The sequence below is a fragment of the Pseudorasbora parva genome, chromosome 2 (assembly GCF_024679245.1).
Source record: "Pseudorasbora parva isolate DD20220531a chromosome 2, ASM2467924v1, whole genome shotgun sequence".
In the NCBI taxonomy this organism is placed as follows: domain Eukaryota; kingdom Metazoa; phylum Chordata; class Actinopteri; order Cypriniformes; family Gobionidae; genus Pseudorasbora; species Pseudorasbora parva.
In genome coordinates, this window is record NC_090173.1 from 36,244,764 (window position 1) to 36,267,390 (window position 22,627).

At 38.0% G+C, this 22,627-nt stretch overlaps 2 protein-coding genes across 5 annotated transcripts; one reads left to right on the top strand and one right to left on the bottom strand.

Annotated features, from left to right (window-relative positions):
• Positions 1 to 438: 438 nt before the first annotated feature.
• On the top strand, positions 439 to 6,679 carry dus1l (dihydrouridine synthase 1-like (S. cerevisiae)). The gene is made up of 14 exons (XM_067418621.1): positions 439 to 523; positions 884 to 1,125; positions 1,242 to 1,350; positions 2,105 to 2,155; positions 2,239 to 2,351; positions 2,589 to 2,671; positions 2,753 to 2,856; positions 2,972 to 3,119; positions 3,474 to 3,570; positions 3,715 to 3,800; positions 4,001 to 4,167; positions 5,262 to 5,299; positions 5,424 to 5,499; positions 5,780 to 6,679. Exons 1-14 carry the CDS (start codon positions 448 to 450, stop codon positions 5,899 to 5,901), a joined length of 1,512 nt encoding a protein of 503 aa, XP_067274722.1. The 5' UTR covers positions 439 to 447; the 3' UTR covers positions 5,902 to 6,679.
• A 562-nt stretch (positions 6,680 to 7,241) lies between these two features.
• gps1 (G protein pathway suppressor 1) lies at positions 7,242 to 21,969 on the bottom strand. 4 transcript variants are annotated; one of them, XM_067418647.1, is made up of 14 exons: positions 21,854 to 21,969; positions 19,209 to 19,301; positions 18,350 to 18,531; positions 18,101 to 18,265; positions 17,871 to 18,006; positions 11,706 to 11,783; positions 11,553 to 11,613; positions 11,279 to 11,364; positions 11,053 to 11,147; positions 10,832 to 10,937; positions 10,623 to 10,703; positions 9,534 to 9,671; positions 9,137 to 9,271; positions 7,242 to 7,666 (listed from the first exon to the last, which is right to left on the bottom strand). In XM_067418647.1, exons 1-14 carry the CDS (start codon positions 21,884 to 21,886, stop codon positions 7,592 to 7,594), a joined length of 1,464 nt encoding a protein of 487 aa, XP_067274748.1. In that variant the 5' UTR covers positions 21,887 to 21,969; the 3' UTR covers positions 7,242 to 7,591. The 4 variants fall into 4 exon arrangements, with proteins under 4 accessions (XP_067274748.1, XP_067274742.1, XP_067274734.1 ...); XM_067418641.1 differs by having other exon boundaries at positions 9,120 to 9,271; XM_067418633.1 differs by lacking the exon at positions 21,854 to 21,969 and adding an exon at positions 19,529 to 19,654 and having other exon boundaries at positions 9,120 to 9,271.
• Between the last annotated feature and the right edge of the window lie 658 nt (positions 21,970 to 22,627).

The following is a 22,627-nucleotide window of genomic DNA, read 5'->3' on the forward strand; positions in this document are numbered from 1 at the left end:
TAACTAAAATGTATAACACTAAACCAAATGCAAGACACAAAAGTCAGTTTACAAAGAAAAACACTGGACACAACAAAATACGGTCTATTACTGTAATATTAGTTGGTTTACTCTGACATCTAGTGGTCAGTTATGGTGCAGACGTAAATATACTGACATCTATAAAAACGGTAATTGTACTATGAAAACTAAAAACAATGCAGATTTTAAGATTCTACATTCCAGATTGCCTTACTGAAACATGGCTCAAATTATGGATATGCCGTGTATACCAACACGATCATATCCAAAAAATATATACAATAGAAAGATGTTTTTTTCAAATTATTTTTATATGTCAGCGAAAAAACAATTTACAATCCACAAAAAAAGTAATTCCAACAGGATAAGCAATCTGTTTTCATAATAAACACGGAATAAATCAACAGGTTTATTGTTTCCCCACGGATGTATTTCACTGCGACACACAAAACAGTTCATGTGCCGCATAGAGCTGCTGTGTGTTGCTGGATCAGAAGCTGCTGTAAGTATTCTGCTCTCATCGGTCTATTTTAAAACAATGACAGCTAGTGACAGTTCACAGTTAACATATAACCTCTGTCGACGTGTTTGCCTTTCATATGCGTTATTACAGTTTATTTCTTCAGCTGTGTGGCACTACTCGTTCCGTTGTCACAGTCTCTAAGTTTGAAACAGATTTCAAAATGTTTAGTAAAGAATGCCTTAGATTCTTAATGATTACTAATAGTAATGTGTTAAGTTAACGTTCCTTTTAGGTCGTACAGTTAAGTCCACTGCTATGCTAATTAAGTCAAGCGGATACAATCCATGTCAATATATATTGTAACGTTAGTCATTATTATTTAATCCCATGTAATGTTAGGCAGCATGGCGAAACCTCGCGGGTTCGAGTTCTGGAGGAGCACGCTGAAGGGCGCGCGCTACGTGGTCGCCCCTATGGTGGACCAGAGCGAGCTCGCGTGGAGGCTGCTGAGCCGCAGACATGGCGCAGAGCTCTGCTACACGCCCATGCTGCACGCGCAGGTGTTCGTCAGAGATGCCAACTACCGCCGCGAGAACCTTTACAACGAAGTCAGCCAGGAGGACCGACCCCTTATCACACAGGTGGGGTCTCTGTCCTATTTGGATGTGTGCAGTAAACACAAGAGCACATCATCCCCCAGAGAGAATTGGGTGAGTTATTCACTGGAGTATATTTCTGTGTTGGTGTCTCCATACAGTTCTGTGCCAATGATCCTGAGGTGTTTATCCAGGCAGCTCTACTCGCCCAGGATTACTGTGATGCCATCGATCTTAATCTGGGTTGCCCTCAGATGATTGCAAAAAGAGGTACCAAAACTCAGCTGACAATTAATTTCTATTGTATGCAAGATATGCACAACTACCATTCAAATGTGTTTTAATCAAGAACGCTAAGGGAAACCGTAAAGAACATTTGTTTTTGGGCAATACATATGAAGCTGAAAAACACACCAATAACAATCACATGGTCATGTTCTTCATTCTGGAGTAGAGCTCAACAGGTTTGTAAAATAATTCTTAGACAAAATAATTATAAGCGGTTGTATCTCGACCTTGGGGTGTGAAGACATTAACTAGTTGGGAGTAGTTTTAATTCTGGAGAAGGATCCAGCTCATTTTCCTTGCCTTGTTGATCAAATAAATGCAGCATTGTTGATATTAAGTGACTCCTTTCAAAAACATAAAAAATACAAATAAATAAAACTCTTAACAACCCAAACCTTTGAATGGCAGTGTTTCAACATGAAATGTTATCTTCCTGACAGTATTTGCACAAGGAAAACATTTAATTTGTTCACTGAAATTTTAGCAAAATTTGTCCTTGGATAGAATTATTTAGGCCTGGTTTCCAGACAGGGCTTAGATTAAGCCATAGGATTAGGCCTTAGTTTAATTAGGACTGTTGCTTTTATAAATGTGCCTTAGAAAACATTACTGATGTGCATCTTGAGAAAAAACAATGGCAATGATATTTTAAGATATGTCAGTGCAAGTTGTTTTTGGTTAAAACCGCTGCATTCTAGTCTGGGACTAGGGGGTAAATGTTTTGATTGTCTTCTAGGCCATTATGGTGTGTTTCTTCAAGATGAATGGGACCTTCTTGAGAAAATGAGTAAGTTGTCTAATTTTAATAGCTCAGTGCAGTTGTGAATCATGCAGAGGATATGTATCTTATTCAGGTGCTGTTTTTTACAGTTAAATTGGCTGATGAAAAACTCGCTGTGCCCATTACTTGCAAAATCCGGGTCTTCCCAGAGATCGAAAAAACTGTGAAGTATGCAAAAATGCTGGAAAAGGCTGGATGCCAGGTAAAGTGTTTCATACAGATACTTTTATCTAAAGTGACGCTTTAAGGGGTAGTGCATATGGAGCCACCTGCGGTTACGTGCTCAGGAGCCCACTGGCGGATGGAGATCTCTTGGGACCTGCCGGTCAACATTCGTGTTACCAGATGTAACCACAACGTTGCCAAAAACCTTAATGTAATGTGACTCATATATTCTTGAACCAGCTGCTCAGTGTTTGGTATATATTTTTTTGGACAGCTCCTTACAGTTCACGGGAGAACCAAAGATCAAAAAGGGGCTTTGACCGGCATCGCAAGCTGGATGCATATTAAAGCCGTGCGGTAAGAGATACAACACTTGCTGCTGGTGGTGACTATTCTTAGTGTTTTACTTGATGATAAACTTTTATTGTACTTATGAAGGGAGGCTGTAAACATTCCTGTTTTCGCCAATGGAAACATCCAGCACCTGAGTGATGTTCAGCGCTGCATGGAGGAGACTGGAGTACACGGTGTCATGAGTGCAGGTAACGCTCTCCTTATACAACGAGAAGATTCATAAACATTCTTGTAAAGAGTCTCACACTTTGATTATTTGATATTGCAGCAGTATTATAAAAATGAACACCATTACATTCACAGAAGGGAATCTTCACAACCCTGCCCTGTTTGAAGGCTGTAGTCCACCTGTGTGGGAGATGGCTGAGGAGTACCTGGATGTTGTGGAGAAACACCCACCCTCCAGTCTGTCTTACGTCCGCGCCCACATCTTCAAACTGTGGCACCACACGTATGTTCCTTCACATTTGACTTGCACCGATATTGTGGTGTGGAAAGGGTTTTTAGTTTCTAAAAATGGAGAAAGCACATTAAATACACTACCGTTAAAATGTTGGGAATAAGCATGATTTTTCTTTTGAAAACACTTCTGTATAGATTGTTTTGGCACAGAATAAAAAATAAAGGTAATTCTGACTTTATAACTCAGAATTCTGACTATATAACAAAAAAAAGTCGGAATGGTGAGATGTAAACTCACAATTGTACGATTAAAAGTTGCAATTATCTTTTAAAATATTTTATTTTGTGGTGGAAACAAGCTTTCATACTTCTGTAATGGTAAGTATGTATACGTTTACAACAGCCTACAGATACATCAAGACCTAAGGGAGGAGTTAGCCAAAGCGAAGAATGTAGCTGGGATTGTGGAAGTCAACAGACAGCTAAAAAAACGTTGCCAGGTAAAGGAATGTTGTTGATCTACAAAATCATTTTTATTCAAAATGTATTCTAAGAAAGAAAGATTCTTTACATTAGGCTTATGATAGACTTTGAGAAAGTTTAATTTTCTGAAGCAAGATTACTTTTTGCTTTATGTTCTTAAGGAGGAGATGGCTAAAGATGAATCAGAATGGATTCAGACTGGACTTCCCGTTCCTCACTGGATCTGTCAACCCTACGTCAGACCACCGTGAGGACATGTTTTCTGTTCTTGTGTGACGCCATCACAATTATAGTGTTTGTGTGTTCTCAGCAAAACCGTATGATATTAATCATAACTCACACTGAATGGCCCAAGGTTTAAGGATGTTCATTTTTGAATAAATTAGTTAGTTTGAATATAGCAGTGCATATGCTGGAACTTGTATGTGAGGATGGTATATTTTGCAGGCCCAAGGATCCAAACACAGAAAATGGGGAGAAAGCACTGGAAATGAAAGCTGTGAGTGTGAAGAGGGCACTGGAGGATAGTGATGGAACCAATGAATCACTCTCCAAGAACAAGCAGAAGAAGAAAGCCCGAAACCCCCACAAGAACTTCTGCCCAGAGCTGAAACGTAAGACCAAATCCTTTCACAATGTTTTCTAGATAGGGCATTTAAGTAACATTGGCACAGTGCACATTATCGTAACCTACTAATGATTTCCTTTTTTCTTTTTGGAAAAAAGCCTTTTTATGTTCACCAAGGCTATATTTGTTTGATTAAAATGACAGGAAAAAAATAATATTGTAAAATTATTCTTGTGATTGTAAAGCTGAATTTTCAGCATCATTACTCCTGTCTTCAATGCCGTCATTTTATATTTTAAACATTCATAAATTAAAACAAACTGAGATGTGCTGCGCTGGTGGAAACAACACAAGATGCTACCGCGACTCTCGAAACTGACTCCCACAGCGTTTCAGAGTCTGTGGCCGCTAGCAGCAGCGAGTGTTTCTGAGCATTCCAAGATTTATGGCCTTTTTACACCTGATCATTACATTCATTTTTAATATATCCGATTGTGGAAAGACCTGGAGTAAATGTCTTGCGAAATTCTTACAAGACTTTCTTATATCAGATCACTCAAACCAATTTAGAAGGTGATCTGGGATGCATTTCAGACAAGACTGGACAAGTGTAAATGCATCTAGTTGTTTAAACCACATATGTAAAGTTTACTCCTGGCATATTTTTAAAAAATGAATGTGAGAGGCTGATATAGGCTATATATAACATAGTTAGATATGATGGCGCTACTGCAATACGCATAGACACAAATGAGTAAAGCTAGACAACACGCAAACTGCCGCTCGCGCAATGGTTTCTTATCGATCTTGAAATGAGCTGATGATCAATAAAATGCCATTTAACTGTGTGGTGGTGGTTGTAGTATTTAAACTAACATTGTGATATGCATGAAGCGTTTTTACATCTATGGATTTTATTATAGGCAAGACAAGTCGAGTGTTGATTTGAGAGGCTAACAAAACTGAACTATTTTAATGGCTGCAACAATGTGCAATAGGGAGGATTCAAAACAAAGAAAACCCCCGGGCTCCAGTCAGACTCGGGCTGAGCATTTTTATAAGACACGGGACAGGCTAGGGCCTGTTCGTTTTGGGCCAGGGCGGTAAAATAACATGCATCTGCTTCCTTGTGTTTTGCAGCAAAATACATCAAGTGTGAGCAATGTGGCAACCCTAAGGTAGGTTTTTTTTTTTTTTTAAACTGTTGTTTCAAGTTTAAGTGTATATATAATAATACAGAACCTTTTGATGTGCTTTTTAAAAACCTTAAAATCACAAATGTATTTGATTTTACTTCAACAGGGGAATAAATGTGTCTTCAACTTGTGCCGTGGCTGCTGCAAGAGGAAGGCTTTCAAGGAAGTGGCTGATTGTCCTGGTTAGTATATCAACCAGCTGAAAAAAAAAGCTTTGTTTAATGATTTAATACTGTAAAGAATGGGGCATTAGGGTTTTAATTTGCTAAAAAAAAAAAAAGATATATTAACTTAAATATTACATGTAGTCTTATGAAGAAATTTAATTAACTATGTTTAGAAGTAAAACAATTATGATGTTATGGTAGTCTTCCTACCCAGCGTGTATCTGTATGTATCTAGTAATATCCTTCCACTTCTACAAAACTAACTATTTCCTCTGTGTCCATTGTTGGGTTTCAGGCCATGGATTGAGATTCAAAACCAAGGCCTTGAGACAGTGTAACTCAGATACAGGTGGTGGGCTGACAAATGGGAAACCAAACAGTCAGACAGTTTCCACTGCTGTCCATGATCCATTGTAGGCCATCCCCTGACCTAAAGGTGGCTTATGTCCTAGATATGGGCGACAGGGACATCTGAAGACTTGTTGAATAGATTTACCACTGGGAAGTTGCTGCACTGAATTGGAAGCTCCAGACTGCAGTTGTGGCCAAAACCTGGTTCTCCTTTCTATATATTTGGATTGTTTTTACACAGATGGAATTGTGAATCTTTGAAACCAAATTAACTGAACATGCAAAGAACCTTAGGGGGGGAAAAAAAGTTAATTTCAAGGTACAGCTGGTGCTGAGGTATCCTCAGTGCTGCTGTTACTTGTGCTTATCATTGTCCTTAGTGATTCACCATTGTCTGGACTGCTGCTGAGTGAATAGATCCACATTCTTAATGTTTTTTTAGACTGCTTATCAGAATAGTTTTGATATTCGTTGGTATATGAAGCAGCCACTCTGAACGCACAATCCTCTACTGTTACATGCTCAGCCAAGAAGGAAGATCTTGGGACATTCTGTGGAAATACACTGATGGACAGCTTCACACAAACATAATCCAAATTTTGCATTTTTACTTTATTTATTATCTTCTGAGATGAAAAATTCAAGAGCTGTGTATGTTGCAACTACATTGAAACTACTTTTCATGTGATTTTACTTTTTTTTGGGAACATGTATATAAATTAACTTTTACTCTGAGATCTCCAACTACTTTCATATGCTGCTGTGATCTTGCATGATTACACTTATTGACATTCATCTTTGAGGTGAGGACATACACTACAAATTATTAGATTGAGATGCCTTAGCCTTTTTGCCATCGTGTTGCCTTTTATCTTTTTTCTGTTAGCATTTCAAGAAACTTATTTTATTAAGCTTATTTTTCCACACTACTTTAAATGCATCAGTACTCAACTCAGTGCCTTATCATAAAGCATGTGGGTCAGTTACTCAAAGACATCCTTAAATTTATCCTATACCATATATAAATGTAAATTTGTACAGAGCTGTGGTTATTCTGTGTGGGTGGAATCCTTTTAGACTCAAGTATTGTTAAAACAGTTTGGGAATTTTGCTCAAATAAATTGAAAGTTCTAAAAGATAATTTTTACAGTTGCCCATCTACCTTTTTAATATGACCAAAAAACTGCTACATGGTTTCTAAACAGTTGTGTGTATAGTTTATTCAAGGCCATGAGAGTAAGTAAAGTCTACCTTCATTTAATGTCACTGAGCAGCTCATGATGATCATTCACTGGAGTAACGATTAGAAGACAATACAGCAGAGAAATAATGTTATTTCCTTTTGCAACATTAGCACCTAAATCTCACCAGAAATGGATGGAGAAAGAGCCTTTCCAGGTTGAAGATTCTTTTTGAATGTATGTTTATTTTAAAAGCATGTTTTGTGATGAGGTTTCTCAATGTGTAATCAAGGTTTGTCACAAGATACAGAGGAAAGTGCATCCTTTACAAAGAACAACAGGCCAGTACAGCTTAAGTGCCGCATTTCTCTTTTTATCTATTTTTCCTTTTCATTTGAGCAACAGGGTGTGCTTGTCTTTAATACAGACAACAGATATCTTCTTCCCAACTTAAATAAAGTCTTTAGATTGTGATTTTTCTCTCTTCAGCAGGGAAATTATTGATTTCTAAACAGGGGCCTAAGATGCGGCAGTGGCCCCGTGTACTTTCCTTGGAGAGGCATCTGGTTGAGTCTTCACATGTTGGTGCTCATTCGTGTTTGGCTGTTGGCAGGTGTGAGCTCCCCTTGACTGCCTTCTCTTGGAGGGGACTGCCAAAGGAATCAGAGGGATCAGTGAGAAGCATCACGTAGAGCGAGAAAAACCAGACTGAGAAGGAAATGCATGCTTATGTTCATGAAGAATGACAATGTGACCAAAAGGGAGGAAGACTAGGGGTTTAACTGAAACGTTTGAATGTTTTTTTGTCTCTGATTCTTTTAGCTCCTTTTCGTCAAGCAAGTTCAGTTATTCTGTTCATACTAAAGGAACTTGCATCTAGTTGAACAGTTGAATGCTAGACAGGACTGGTAGACTGCTTTAAAGGAATATTCCAGGTTCAATAGAAGTTAAAGCACAATCGACAGAATTTGTGACATTGGTGATAAATAGACTTTAAATAGATAAGTAGGTCATAGTAAGGCGCTTACAATTCATAACTTAAAACTAACTTATTTTTGTATGCACAGTGAAGTTACATTTGTTTTAGGGTTTAAGGTATTATGTTGTGTTGGCAAACATAACTGTATATACACTACCACAACTTGTCAGAAATATTACAATTTAAAATAATCTATTTGGATAAATTTTAAAATTCAATTTATTCCTGTGATGCAAAGCAGAATTTTCACCATAATTACTTTAGTCTTTAGTGTCACATGATACTTCAGTAATTATGTAATCTAATTATTATCAATGTTGAAAACAGTTGTGCTGCTTAATGTTTTTGTGAAAACCATGATGCATTTTTTTCAGGATTCTTTGATGAATAGAAAGCTGTTTAACATTATTTAATGCCTTAGTGGTCCCTGCCATTAATGTTATGCGTACTTGCTGAATTAAAGTATTACATTCTTTGAAACTTATTTCTTTACTACACCCAAACTTTTGAAAAGAAGTGTCATTTCACAAAGATGACTGTCATCTTAATGCATTGTATACTGTCTACTACTTGTGATCATACTTTTGAAACTGAGTATTTTAACATTTATATGGATTGACCCCCTTTCATTTCAGTAAGTTGTAAGTGTACAAAATATCACTGTAACCCAGATATTTGCTTAGTTTAAAGAGGGAAAAGCACTGTTGATTGAAATTAACTTATTTAAAGGGGACTTAACTTAAAAGCATACATTTAATCTGTTCATTATTGCAAGTGATTGTCTCTTCAGAAAATTTGGACTAAACCAATGGAGAGCTCTCAGCTCTCAGATTTAATCAAAAATCATCTTTATTTGTGTTTTGAATATGAATTAATGCCTTACAGATTTACAGGAACAACAATAGGGGGATTAATTAATTATACATTTTTGGGTGAACTAACTTAAAATTTAATCTGGAATATTTATTTAGCACGCTTTCTGCAACAAAGCTAATGCAGATCATTTACTGCCACAGAAATACAGAGCAAGTGCTCTTAGACACTCATGCTGAAGGGATTGGGAAGGAGATGGTCGGGTGATGGGTTGGTGAGGTGAAGAGCAGAGCAGAGCGAGGACACGTTACCCTGGGGACCCTGTTACCTTGACGTGTATCTGATTACGAAGCACAGCTGCCCGCAGGATCATGGCTTTTGCTCGTCTCTGGAACTCTTTGCCCATCTGTAGAGACTTCTCAAAAGTTGTGCTTCTCTGATCCACATCCCTGGCATACAAGATCTGCAAAAAAGAAATTAACAGTTGCAACTCTTGTGTCAGTATCTTAAAAAGGTCCCTAAGATACCTTGTTTTAGGCAAAATAGGTAACTTAGCATGTTTCATTCAAGACAGAAAGGTTGACAATACATACAATTCATTCAATACATTCATTCAAGGTATTGTTAAAGAATTTTGTTCATATTTTTAGATTAACAACAAGCAAAGGGAACATTTTTCCAAAAGAGGAAGTATCAGGGTGACAAATGAGAGAACGCAGCCCTGCCTTGCTGTGGGAGTCGATACGAGCATTGATCAGGCCCTCCAGGATCAGCTGGGTCAGTTCATCCTCCAGATCTGCCACTGTGGTATTAAAGGCCACGGCCATTTTGTTCATGTCTGCTGACACATAGGGGCTAAAGTACTGCCCATGGGGGAAAAAAATGCATATACTTTTCAAAGCAAATGTCAGAATTCCTACAAATTTCCATTTCAAAATTCCATTACTTTTAAAATTCCATACTTTTCCAAACCATTCTGTAGATTTTTCAGACCCAGTTTAAAAATTCATACAGCATTGTTTTTGACATATAGTACAACCTGCATATTCATGTGACACATCAGTTTGATACTGTAATTGTGCACGATCATCAAACTGCAAAGTGAAGCCTGAATTAAATTATAGTTTGCTCCTTTTTCTGTTGCTTGTTTGAGTGGCAGACACACATTGTTTAGTGAAGTTTAAAAGAGACTTGCTTTTTAGAAATTCTTCATTTTAATTCTCAAAAAACATAAACTAATATTTTTCCATACTTTTCCAGACCTGGAAAATACTTAATTCAAATTCCACACCTTTCTAAACTGTGCAAAAACCCTGAAATATTCAAGGTAATAGTTATGACCATCCCATGTTCAACTTTAACTCACATTCTACATTTCATATCAATATAACTATGCCAAGCAAAGATCAAAAACAGGGATTACCAGCAAACTTCAGACATTTGGATTTGAGTGATACACTGAACACTGCAGTTATGCTTTTTTGTTGAGTATTTAACTATATAAAGTTAAACTTTTTTTTTTTTAATTGCCAGGGTTGAAAAATGTAAACAAATTATTTATGTTTCCAAAGTCTGTCATTGTTTTATTATTGCAATATTGGCTGGAAATCAAAGTTTTTTCAAATTAATGAAAAACATAAATATTGTTTTTCATATATAGAAAAGCAAACACCACATTTCTACAACAAAAATGTAGGGCCAAAGCTTTTTCCATGACAAAAAATTGTACCCAAGAACAATTAACATTATAATCAGATTAAGCAGAAGTCAAGTTCAGCACCTAAATCAAATATATAGGCCAAATATTTGCGTACCTGTATGAGGGCTCTGTTCCTGATTTGTGTGTACAGTGTTCTTACATGAGGGGCCAGATACATGTCTAAGAGGAGATTATCCTATAAAACAGTGACAAAACACTTTGAGATGCATCACAATATTCCAACTGAAATTACATCAAAAAGAAATCAGTGTCTTGAACTTCTCTAAATCAAAACCAAACAATTGCAGTCAATGCCAAACTTACCTTCATTTCATCCAGCATTTTCAGACAAGATGCATACTTTGACTCGTAAAACTTGAAGATAATATCACGGACTTGAGGTTCCAACTCTAAAAATAATTTAAAGGAGCTAGAAAATAAAAGGTGAGTAGAATGAAATAAGTGAGGTTGTATCCACATGTAACCAGTAACAATCTAACTCACATTAAGGCATCTAGCATGAACATGCTTAGCATAAGGTTCACCTGCTTGAGATGACATTTCGCTGCAGTTCCTGTCTGTCAAATGTAGCCAGGGCACAAAGCCCACCGTACACCGCTACATTACTGGGGGAAAGTAGCTAAAAAGCAAATAGAGCATTTCATTAACAATTGTAGGAAAACACTGCATCTCATTCATCTTCAATTCAACTGGCAATATTATTAGATATATCTGCTGTAGCATTAGAACAGGGTTGAGAATGGCACCAACCTCAGGGAAGTCGCAGTGGTCAAAGGAGGCTTGCAGGAAGCACTTAGCAGCCGGTTTATACTTTCTTGAAGCAAGTTCTGCTAATCCTAATGAGACCAAAAAGAGATGATGATGATGATGATATCAAACCACATGCTCAATAAATGAAATGTGTACATACACACATACATATAACATACATTTTAAAAACATCCTAAATGTATTACTCAGAATGGGTCAAAAAAGACATACACATTCCTTATACATATACTTGAAATACAAATAATGTACTTGCCTGCAGCACATTTTAGTTTGGTTAGAACAGATTGGTTTTGACTATCCCTCTCTCCTCGTTGCTAGATTGCAGAGACAAACAAAAATAAACATTTTAGAGTCATTTTCTATTGTTATCTCAAGTCAGTAAATAACAATCGAAGGTTGGTCCTACCTCTGCTATCTCTGGAGTGGATTCAGCCTTGCTGACGTAGCTAAGTACATGGGACCAGTTTTGGAGGTAAACGCTAACCTATAAAATAGTCAAGATGTTTGGATGAGTTAGAGAGCCTGAATTGATAAGCTATAAGCATCAAAAAGATTCACAACTATGAAACAGAACCTTTTGCTACATGCAAAATTTTGAGATTTTATGCTTGAAAGTAAGCATTAAGCAAAAAAAAAAAAATGAAAGTGCCAAATACAAATGAGCACAGCTGATGATATGAAATGGTGTCAATCGGCAGTTGGCCTGTAACTTTTTTATGAATCCTAACAATGGAATGTGGTAAGAATACGAACGTGAACAAATGTAAATTATGCTTGCGCCAAATGAAGGCCAGCACTACATTCAAATGCAGCACATCACAAGAGTTTAAGACTTGCCAATTTATTTATTCACACGCAGGCAGAGGCAAAGGGTAATGTAACAAGTCGTTACTCGCGTGCAGTGAGGAGTTTTCTGTGCACAAACTTTTTTTATTTTTTTATTTACTGATTAATATGCTTATTAAAAATAAAAGCCTATTTGACACGAGTATTCCATTTATGTCTGGTGCGATGTTAAAGGTTCCTTGGCATGGATTTTTATTTTATTTTATAATGTTTTCTGAGGTGTACTTATATTATTAAGATTGGTTTTTACACCAAAAAAAATTATAATTTAGAAATAAATTTCTGTACTGATATTAGCCCTCTGGCTTGAATGCTTGTTTCAAGGGGCGTGCGTGTCTGCTGTGAGGCTTCAGTGAAAACACTCACTGTTGTGATTGGCTGACATCTTTGTCATGAGATTATGTGGCGGAGGGGGCGTGGTTTAGTCAGGCGCTAGCAGCAGCTGCAGCTCTGCCAGTCCAGAGAGAGACGGGAAAAATTGCTGAGAAAGTGTTATTGTACCTAGTTGTTGAGAGCTGTGAGCGTGAGTTTATTTTGTTTGTATCTGTGAGCTCTGAATAAACACGTGTGAACTTTGCAACGTTATTTCTCTCACAAAATGCTTTCACCACTGTGGCAAGCAGCGAGGCGAGGGACCGTGAGAGCGGGCCGGTGGCGAGTGATAATGAGCGCCAGCTGTGCGCCACACCGGCCTCACTGTCTCACAGCGGAGTGACGGGAGTATAAAAGGAGGAGGAGAGGAGACAGTGACGAGACGAGAGAGGACCAGGCCTGGATTTTACATTAATTTTTTTGTTTGTGTTTTGTTATGTGTGTGCGGGCAGTCGTCCGTGAGGGACGACGACAGCTTAAAAGAGCTCAATGTTACAACAGAAACTATTGACTTTCTTTTTTTCTTTACAGCACAGCAGGAATGAAAATGTATGTACTTGCTGTAATTTATTTAATTTATATTTAAATAAATAATTACAGCTTTATATTTATATAAATATAAATGTATTTACTTGCAAGATTTTAGAGATACAATTATAACCAAGCAACTGAAAAGCAACATGAAAATTACATTGGCATTAGTGGAATTAAATTGGCATGGTTCAAATCATACTAATCTGACCATTACCATTACCATTAGTAGCAGTAAATGAAGAGGTGTTATATCGATCACAAGTTCAGTACGGTATACTGCAAGGGTCAGCACTGGGACCGTTGCTTTTCACCCTGTACATGCTACCCGTGGAAGATATCATTAGGAAGCATGGTATTAGTTTTCACTGTTATGCTGATGATAGTTGGCTATATATTTCTTCACACCCTGACGCAACATACCAATTAAAAATTTGACTGAATTCATAAATGGACCTAGTTAGATGACTAGTAATTTCTTACTACTCAATTCCTGAAAAAGATATATTATAGTAATTGGACCAAAAACCTCCACACCAAATAACCTAGAATAGTTCTTACTAGAACCAGAAAGTATGATCATAAGTATCACTGCATTAGCTTCCTATAAAACAATCACATACATTTTAAATCTTTAAAATTACTTAAAAGCACTAAATGGTTTAGCTCCCCACTACTTGAATGAGCACCTAACACATTGTATTCTTTTACGTCTATAGTGAACTCAAAATTCTGGCCAGCTGATAATACCCAGAATATCAAAATAAACTGCAGACGGTAGATCCTTTTCCTATTTAGCACCCAAACTCTGGAACAGTCTTCCTAGCCTTGTTCGGGAAGCAGACACACTCTGTCAGTTTAAATCTAGACTAAAAAAAACACATCTCTTTAACCTGAAACAAAACACATTATCATTTTCTATTATTAAAATCAGTTAAATGATTGATAGGCTGCATAAATTAGGTCAACTGGAACCAGGAACATTTCCTATAACACCCAATGTATGTGTTATACTGTAAGAAGAATAGCATCTATGCAAATATTAGTCTGTCTTTCTCATCCTTATTCCTAGGTTACCGTAGTCAGTCGGATCCGGTCCATATCCAGATCAAATTGTGGACCTGCATCTAGACATGACTACAACACAGAATGTCAGCAGAAACCAAGTCTACTAGACAATCCCCCTGTGAACGCCTTGTCGGCAAGACAACCATCAGCACAGATCCTCAGCAAAGACCACAAGAACCAGACAAGTCCTCTGCACAGACCTATGACCAGCTTCGTCTCCATACCGGCATGATGAATCCGATCTTCAAGCAAAAAGGAACTGGATGAATATTTGAATGCTACCGATCCTGATCTAAATTCTGACTTCTGATGTAGCCTGAATCATAATCACACCATGCTCTAACTTTTAATGCAGCTTGAAACATAAATCACACCGTGTTTGTTCATTGGCCAGAGAACGACTTGGCCCCCAGACTGAGCCTGGGTTCTCCCAAGGTTTTTCTGCATTCTGTCACCTGATGGAGTTTGGGTAGTTCTGGACACTTAATATTCAATAATATTGATCTGACTCTACTGACACTGTTGTACAAGATCTGAACTGAGCTGGACGATGACGTGTTTTTTTTAAATGCAGAACTGCTTAATAGATGAACTGCTATATAAATGAACTCAATTAAAAACTGACCATCATTACAACAGAACTTTTTTGAAAGGGCGATTCTGAAATCCACTGCCGCTTTAATATACCTGTATATAGTACAATCAATATTTATCCTATATTAATTATCATGATTCTATCCAGTTATGATTTTGCTTTTAGTTTCTTGTTTTCTAAAGTGTATATTTGGTCCCTGAGGAGTGACTGAGGGTCTGGCCTAGAGATGTGTGATGTGTCACTAAACACTTGCAACAAGGTCATGTGTAGGGATGAAACGATTACCGGTTTCACGATAAACCACGATAAAATGTACTGACGGTTAGTAATATAGTTTAAAATTGAATTATCATTAAAACCGTCAGTGATTATCACGATTTTGAAAAGTCGCGGTAAATCCTATCCAGTCTGGTGCAGGCACACGCAGCACGTGACGCAAGGCTGTTTTCTGAGTGAGAAGAAATGACAGAAGGCAGTGACAGCACCGGGAAATTTTTACAGCCTAATAAAAATCTGAGGCGTGGCCATACGTTGGCTTTTACAAAAGTCCTGAGGGAAAATTAATCGAAGATGCTCTGGTCACCTAGCCTAGAAATCTAGATGCACCCTAGCGGCAGCAAATTTAATCTCCCTGCAAGTGTCGTCTAGGAACTCTCAATACCCTTCTGAGCTGTATTCCCCTCACTCTGGACGGGCCAATCACATCGTGTATAGAGTCAGCGGACGGGGCCATAATGATGACGGCCGAGTTGCGTTTGCGTGCTTCTAGTAAACACAGAAACTGGCGAACGGCGGCGGTCTTTCGAATTAGCTATGACTGCGATTCTGGAAGACTTGGAGTTAAGCTTTTCTCTGAGAAAAGAACAAAGAACGGCAAATGTTTAATCTGTCAACAAGCTCCGTTTCACCTTCGTTGCTCTGGTTGGTTGTGTACCGTATCCTATCGTGTGCAGAGGGAGTCTGAAAGACAACCTTTTATCCCGCCCCTCGGATTGAGCCCTGTCTATGGTGAGTTTCCAGACCAAACATCTTGATGTGGGTCTGGCTTGTCAGGCTACTGGTCACTCTGTCTGCAGCAGAACATGCCAGAAGAAAGTCGCTGTAATGGAGGAAACACTTCAAATCTGTGAAGATTTGCGAACGCAAGGCAAGTGGACTTTGACCTCAATACCAAATCTACGTCTGTCTGGGAAATAATAACGTGAAGCTTGAGCCAAAGATGAAGGAACATGTTCAGACACGACTAAGGTGACATTTAAGGAATAACAATCAGGGCCCGCCATTTATATTTCGGCTGTGGCGTGTAACGTTAACACAGTCTCTCACACTAGTCACTGTTGCTAGTAACCTATTTATTTTAGGCTTTTTAAAAGCTATCTGTTATAATCACGTTGCGCATTATAACCTATCACACGTGTTTTTATTGAGTTTATGAATGCAGTGTCTAGGCTAATAATCAGATGTGTTCAGATAAACCGGAGTTTTGTTCAGAGCGCGCTCTCACTCACTGTAATTGCACTCAAAGCAGTGATGAACGTGCCGCGATATAGGCCTACGCAGGAGATTCATTCAGCATACGCTTAAATGTTTTTGTTCTAGCCTATTTCAGCAGCGAAAATAGTGTAAAACAAACACCGCAGAACCTATAGCGCATCTGATATGACTGGCATAAAATTGGCTTGACGTTCGAGATTCGCAAATTTAGGGACCGTCTCTAAAGTTACATACAACATTGGAATGCGCGTTTGTATAAAACTGACTGTAAAGTGTTCATCTAGTTGTCGGGTATAATGCACACCTTTTGGATTTTTGATATTTAATTTTAAAAAAACTGTCATGACAATTATATTTCCATAATATGGATATGATTAATTTTACTGGGATACTGTTTGGGCTCATACACAAACTATTCTAGATTTAAATGCGTCATAGCTGAAATAGGACACTGATGAGAATATTGCTTTAACATATTTATAAAGATAATATTAGAGATTATATTTAAACCAAATTATTATTTATGCATTATGTGGTGCAATTGACGACAGCCAATATAATGAAGGAAATCCCACAGAATACAATCTTGTTTTAAATAAGGGCATAGAGCAGCTTGATTTATTTGTTGTTTGTTCATTTTCAAATATAAAACTTGTTTAAATGTTTTCAGTGTGCATTGGTTATTTTTGAACACTATCTCATTTTGAACAAAACCGTGATAATATTGATAACCGTGATAATTTGTGTCACTATAACCGTGATGTTACATTTCCATACCGTTTCATCCCTAGGCATGTGTTTGGATTTTTGAGGCATAACATTTCAGGAGTGCAGTAACAGCGTTTGCTCACTTAGCTCGGCTTCCAGAGATGAAATATGGATTTGTCTTTCATTTAATTTATCATGTTTTATTCCATTTATATTTCTTTTTACTGAAACACTAAAGACTCAAGATGAATATTGTCTGTACTATTGCCTGTACCTCTCACTGAAAGAAAGCAAATGTTATCAGCATGCTTTGGAGAAATGCTTTGTTTATAATTAGTTAAGATGTTCTCAACCTTGGAGGAAACCAGTATTCTCTGGAGTTTGTGTGTGTGTTTGTGTACCAGATCTGTGCAGGCCTAATGTTGGTGCTGAACATTTCGGCAGAAAACGCCAGACTTGAAGACGCTTTTTGGTGGCCTATGAGGTCACTGTGATGTAATTCTGGTTATGGGGCGACGACTTGTCTACCTAGTTTGCCGATATGTGCTCCTATCTGAAAGTTGCTTACATAGCATTTTATCTGAGCCAATCAGAATGATGTGGATAGACCTTGAAAACGGTATAACTGTTGGGTATGTACGATAGGGCGAGGCAATGAGACGGTGAGAGAGGGAGCGTGGCCTACAAACTCCTAGTGAGACTTGAAGCTGGCTTCTGCTTTAGAAAATGCAAACTATTCTTAAGTAAATTTTTCTTTTAATTAATTGCAATCCTGACTCTGTCTTCATTTCTTCACTACTGGTCCTGGGTCATAAGCTGTTAACCCCTAACAGTATCAACACTGAACTGACTTCCAAAATGCACAATTTTCCTGTTATCACTGTAAAGTTAGTTTTAGGCCTTGTGTGTACCAAACACACCAGATGATGATGTCCAGGGAGGACAATGCATCCATACCTTGATTACATTAAGACACATGTTGATGACATGCTTGGCGCTAGTGCAGTAGTCTCTGGCTCGGGAGTAGCATTTCAGGGCATTGCTGAGGTCACCACAGTCAAGGTAATGGTCTCCAAGATCATCATGACCCCTCCTGAACACAAAAAATATATATTCAGATGTAAAATAGCCAAGGCACAGCATCGCAGTAAATACCAAAAAGAGACAAACAACAAGGTTGGCCTCGCCTTATGCTTTCTTTGATAGAGTTTCCCTTGTAGTTTTTAAGGTCGGTATCCAGCTTTTCCAGTTTGAGCAGAGCTTTTTTCCTGGTGGACTCTGCCCAGGCTGTGTCGAGAGGAGGGGGTTCAACTGCTCCCTCTGGTACTGCATCAGGGACACCTTGCACGTCCCTGTGTTGACAAATATTTTAAGTACAAACTTAGTAAAAGCCATGCATGCTATTTTAGAAATGTTAGAAATGGAACTGAAATTGCCTGGTGGCTTCGGTGAGTTTGCGATGAATTTCTTCGTAGACATCAACATTAAAGGTTCTTTGGACAAAGGACAGGGCCATCTTCAGTGCTTCCACTCGTAGTTGGGGGCAGTGGTCTGCAATAAACTGCAGCCTTTCAATCCTCATCAGGCCACTGTAGCTGGAGGCATACTGCTCAAGATCCTGTACAGAAAAAAAACAGGTGATGCTGTTCAATACAGGTGATGCTCATTTTCACAATTTTTACATTTAAATTAAGTGAGCATTAGGTAGGTGCAAAGATAAAGCAGTATTGTGATTATTGAAACTAAAACTTTACTAAAGTAAAACTATTAAAAATGTCGTTGATCATTAAAATAAAGCTGAAATTAAATTAAATAAGAGGAAAAGTTTTAAAAAACTAAATAGAAATTTAAAAAAAAAAAAAAAACAGTATAAATATTATAAAAATGACAAAAGCACATATTTAATCAAAATAATAAAAAACCCAGTTCACAATATCTATAAATACTATAATAGTACATAAATAATACTAAAATAACACTGGGGCTAAGTAAAACTTTCATAAAAGTAATAATATAATGTCAAATGTAATCATTTTTAATACTAAATATTATAGAAGATATACAAGTGTATCTCTACCATAAGACAATTTCTTCTGTAATTCAGAAAATGATCAAAACACCAAAATAACTTCGATTATTAAAGAATAATTTGTTAAAAGTAATTTAGCAATAAGGATAATACATTAGAAAAGTCAACAACTTAAGGAAGCAAGCATACAATTGTATAGACCATTAAATACCTGAAATGATCCTCAACTGATACAAGACTCTACAAATTATATACATTCAACATACCAAAGTAGGGTTTTCCACAACATAGTTGGTGTCAGGTGCATTCTGCTGGTCTTCCTGAGGGTCAGCATCTATCTGCATGGGCTCTACAGACCCCTGTTAATACAGAAAGCATTACATTTAACGAGCTGCACTGGAGAAGTGTAGGTGACGCTAACAAAAATTCCTAACGCTCATGTGAAATATATGAAGATCTGAGGAAAATGTTGCCCTTACCACCAAACAAATCTTGTGTGGAAACAAAAACATAATATCACAACACAGTGTCAGCTCCCAGGCTTTCAGATGATTTCACATCCTGCCTGCCTACATTGTGTGGTTACCTCCAGAGAGTATGATGAGCAGCTTGAGCTGAACACACTAAATTGTGTAGGAAAATCCATGAACGGGTCAGACACGCTTCTTTGACAGAAGTAGTTCAGCTCTTCCTGTGAGGATGAGGCTGATCTGACTGGCAAATACAAGTTTTCCCTGATCCTGCCCTGAACCTGCTCAGCAGCATCTCTCCCATCTGACTGAAAACTCTCCTGCAAGAAGGTGCATGCTTATAAAATTCACACTGGGGCAGCAGCAGCCTCGAGACCATAAGACAAAGTTGTTGAAATTAAACCATAAATAAAAAAACAACAGAATGGGACAATGTTTGCACTTTGTGGAACTTTGTAGGAGTGAGGGTGTAAAGAAAGTCATTAGATAAAAGAATTGAACAGTGGCTTTTAACACAACATTTTAATACTTATTACCGCATGCAGAGTTGTACAACCAAAACATTGAGGGGAAAATTTGTCTTCCTAGTCAAATATTTTATATTTCAATTACAGATTCTTCAAAATACCATTATTCCCCCATCTCAAATAAGATTATTCGTCACATGCACTTTACTACACCCAACAATTTTAAGATTACATAACACTGTATAAGTAAACCTTGTCTGTCATTTTGTCTACATTTTCCTAATGACTGTATAATATAGCTGAATGGGTCTAGCGTTACTAAAATGGAAATATCACTCAAATTGTGAGCAGCTCCGCTGTTTTTAATCATTCTGGTAATGTAAAATGCATCACCTTTGAATTGAAATATATATACTACTGGTTGCTAGGCAACGTGGGGGAGAGGACGCTGGCGTCGTCTGTTCGCCGCTTCTCCACCCACAAATGATCATGTTAATGTACTATTAGATTTAGATTTTATTTTATTTCCTTATGTTTGTGACTAGTCTAACAGTCAGAGCTACAATTGGGCCTGTTGCTGATTGCTGGCAGCCACTGAGAGGACGTTGTTCCTCGTTTCGCCGTTTTCCACCGCTTCTAATGTTTACGTTTGAATTGCTGCGGTTGGTTGGTTCTGGTTTGGAGGACATTTGATGTTTCTCGCCGCGACTGCTCACTGGTGGTCTCCCTTGGGCTTAAGCTGCATGGTGGCTGAAGTTTGCACCGGGCTAGCGTCATCTGGGCCATCGTAATCGGCGTCCGGCATGATGTTGGGATGTTCCGCTTCTCGGCTGCGCCGCTGTTCCGTTCTGCATTGCGGCCGTGGAGCGGCTTGGACTTCTGCGCCGACCCCGGTGTGTCCACAGAAGTGCCCGAAAAAATGTTCTGCCTCCTGCATGGTGCTGCGGCGATCCCCATCGTTTGAATCGTCATGAAGACCCATCATCTGGTCTTCAGCTGTCCTGCCTCGGCGATGTCATCGGTACACTGCCGCTGGGGGAAATCTGAAACATGGAGTGGACCACAGTGTGCTGCGGAGCTAACAGAGACTTCCACCATCAGCTGTTTTTTGTTCACCATCAGCTCTGTTTCTGTTCACCATCAGCTCTATTTCTGTTCACCATCAGCTCTGTTTCTGTTCACCATCAGCTCTGTTTCTGTTCACCATCAGCTCTGTTTTCTGTTCTGATTTCTGTGTTGGTTGATTGTTTGTAGTATTCTATATTTTTACTTGTTATTCATTTTTTGTTGTTATCCCCCCCCCCCCCCCCCTTGTTGCACTTTGAGATTCTTCGGAATGAAAAGTGCATTATAAATAAAATCTATTATTATTATTATTACTATATTCATCTCAGCAAGCAAATGATGGAGGCAGTCTCAAAACCTAATGTGCTTGCCTAATGCCTACCTACAGTATTTTAAAATAGCGTAACGTTAAGTGTGGAACATCAGAACAACGACGACTGATATACTTTCTATGCAGACAGCACACTAGGTTGAGACAGCCTAAATTTCAAGCACATTGGCTAATTGATACAAAACAGACAGCTTGCTAACGAGATAGCTTGCTAAATACACTTAGCCGGCTAAAGAAAGTTTCTACCCAAGTATTTCACAAACAACCACAAGAAACCCAACTGGACCGGTTCAGGTGTACATCAAAACAGCTCTGTTGGTAGTATTCATTGTCGAAACTACATTGGTATAGCTCCTCGGCGGATAGTCGCGCGCAGCCGCTAAACTTGAGAAGTGCCTGTCGCGTCCTGAGGGCCGCTCTGACTTACGAGCTCATGCTAGACGAGCTAACAGCTTACAACGGCTACGGGAGGTGGGGAATTAACATAATAAACATATGTACTTCAGCTTGGTATGCTTCTTCTACCCAGTCTCGCGGTGTGGAAGATGACGATAGATTATTTAAAGGCGCTAATTTACCTGAAAGTTAAAGACCTGCACGGGTAGTGGCATCTCCTCCTCCTCTGCAGAAACAGAGCACACAAACACATCCGGGGCATGAGAGTGCGCGTGGTCGACGTCTTGCAGCGCGAAGACGTCACTACCTTGAGCCTTGATTTGAAATATTAATGCAGGAGAAAAACATATTTACACATTCTAACATGATTGGCTGGTTTATATTGAGCCTCGAAACAGCCCTCAAATACACTGCAAAAAATGTACCACCAACATACGACCATCAACAAAGACCAACATAGCCCCCAAAAGCAAAAACATACAATAAGCGTTATAATTACTGTAAACAGTAGCCTATATTCCGTTTGTAAAAAGGTAAACATTAAATACAATGAGAATGTTAAATTGTGTTAAATAGTTTTAATTGTTGTCATATTTACTTTATGTAATTTTTATAATAGTTTTTTTTTTTGCAAAAATAAATTAATTAAAATTGTAAATAAAAAAAAAAAAAAAACACTGTTTATAATAGTACCGTTATGATCATTTTGACATTTGCAATTGCTATTTTCAAGGTGTGGTTTTTGGTGAATTGTATTTAAACCAGTTACCCAGATAATAATAGCATGTGGAATGAACAACAATTAAAAATTAAAACCATACCAAATGTATTGTCCCAATGTTTTAAATACAATAACAAGTGAGATATCATTTACATTTTGACCACTGAACTAAGAAATTGTTTCCATTTCAGAAATCTGGTCACCTAAGTGTAGGTTAAGTCTGCTCATGTAAGGG

Coding starts and splice junctions, on each gene's coding strand:
- dus1l (XM_067418621.1), top strand. CDS start 448: ATGTATTTCACTGCGACACACAAAACAGTTCATGTGCCGCATAGAGCT. Junction 2,857..2,971: donor ACACGGTGTCATGAGTGCAG/GTAACGCTCTCC, acceptor TTACATTCACAG/AAGGGAATCTTCACAACCCT. Junction 3,120..3,473: donor TTCAAACTGTGGCACCACAC/GTATGTTCCTTC, acceptor CGTTTACAACAG/CCTACAGATACATCAAGACC.
- gps1 (XM_067418633.1), bottom strand. CDS start 19,588: ATGGATTTTCCTACACAATTTAGTGTGTTCAGCTCAAGCTGCTCATCA. Junction 19,302..19,528: donor GCTCATCATACTCTCTGGAG/GTAACCACACAA, acceptor CTGTATTAACAG/GGGTCTGTAGAGCCCATGCA. Junction 18,266..18,349: donor AAACTCACCGAAGCCACCAG/GCAATTTCAGTT, acceptor TTGTCAACACAG/GGACGTGCAAGGTGTCCCTG.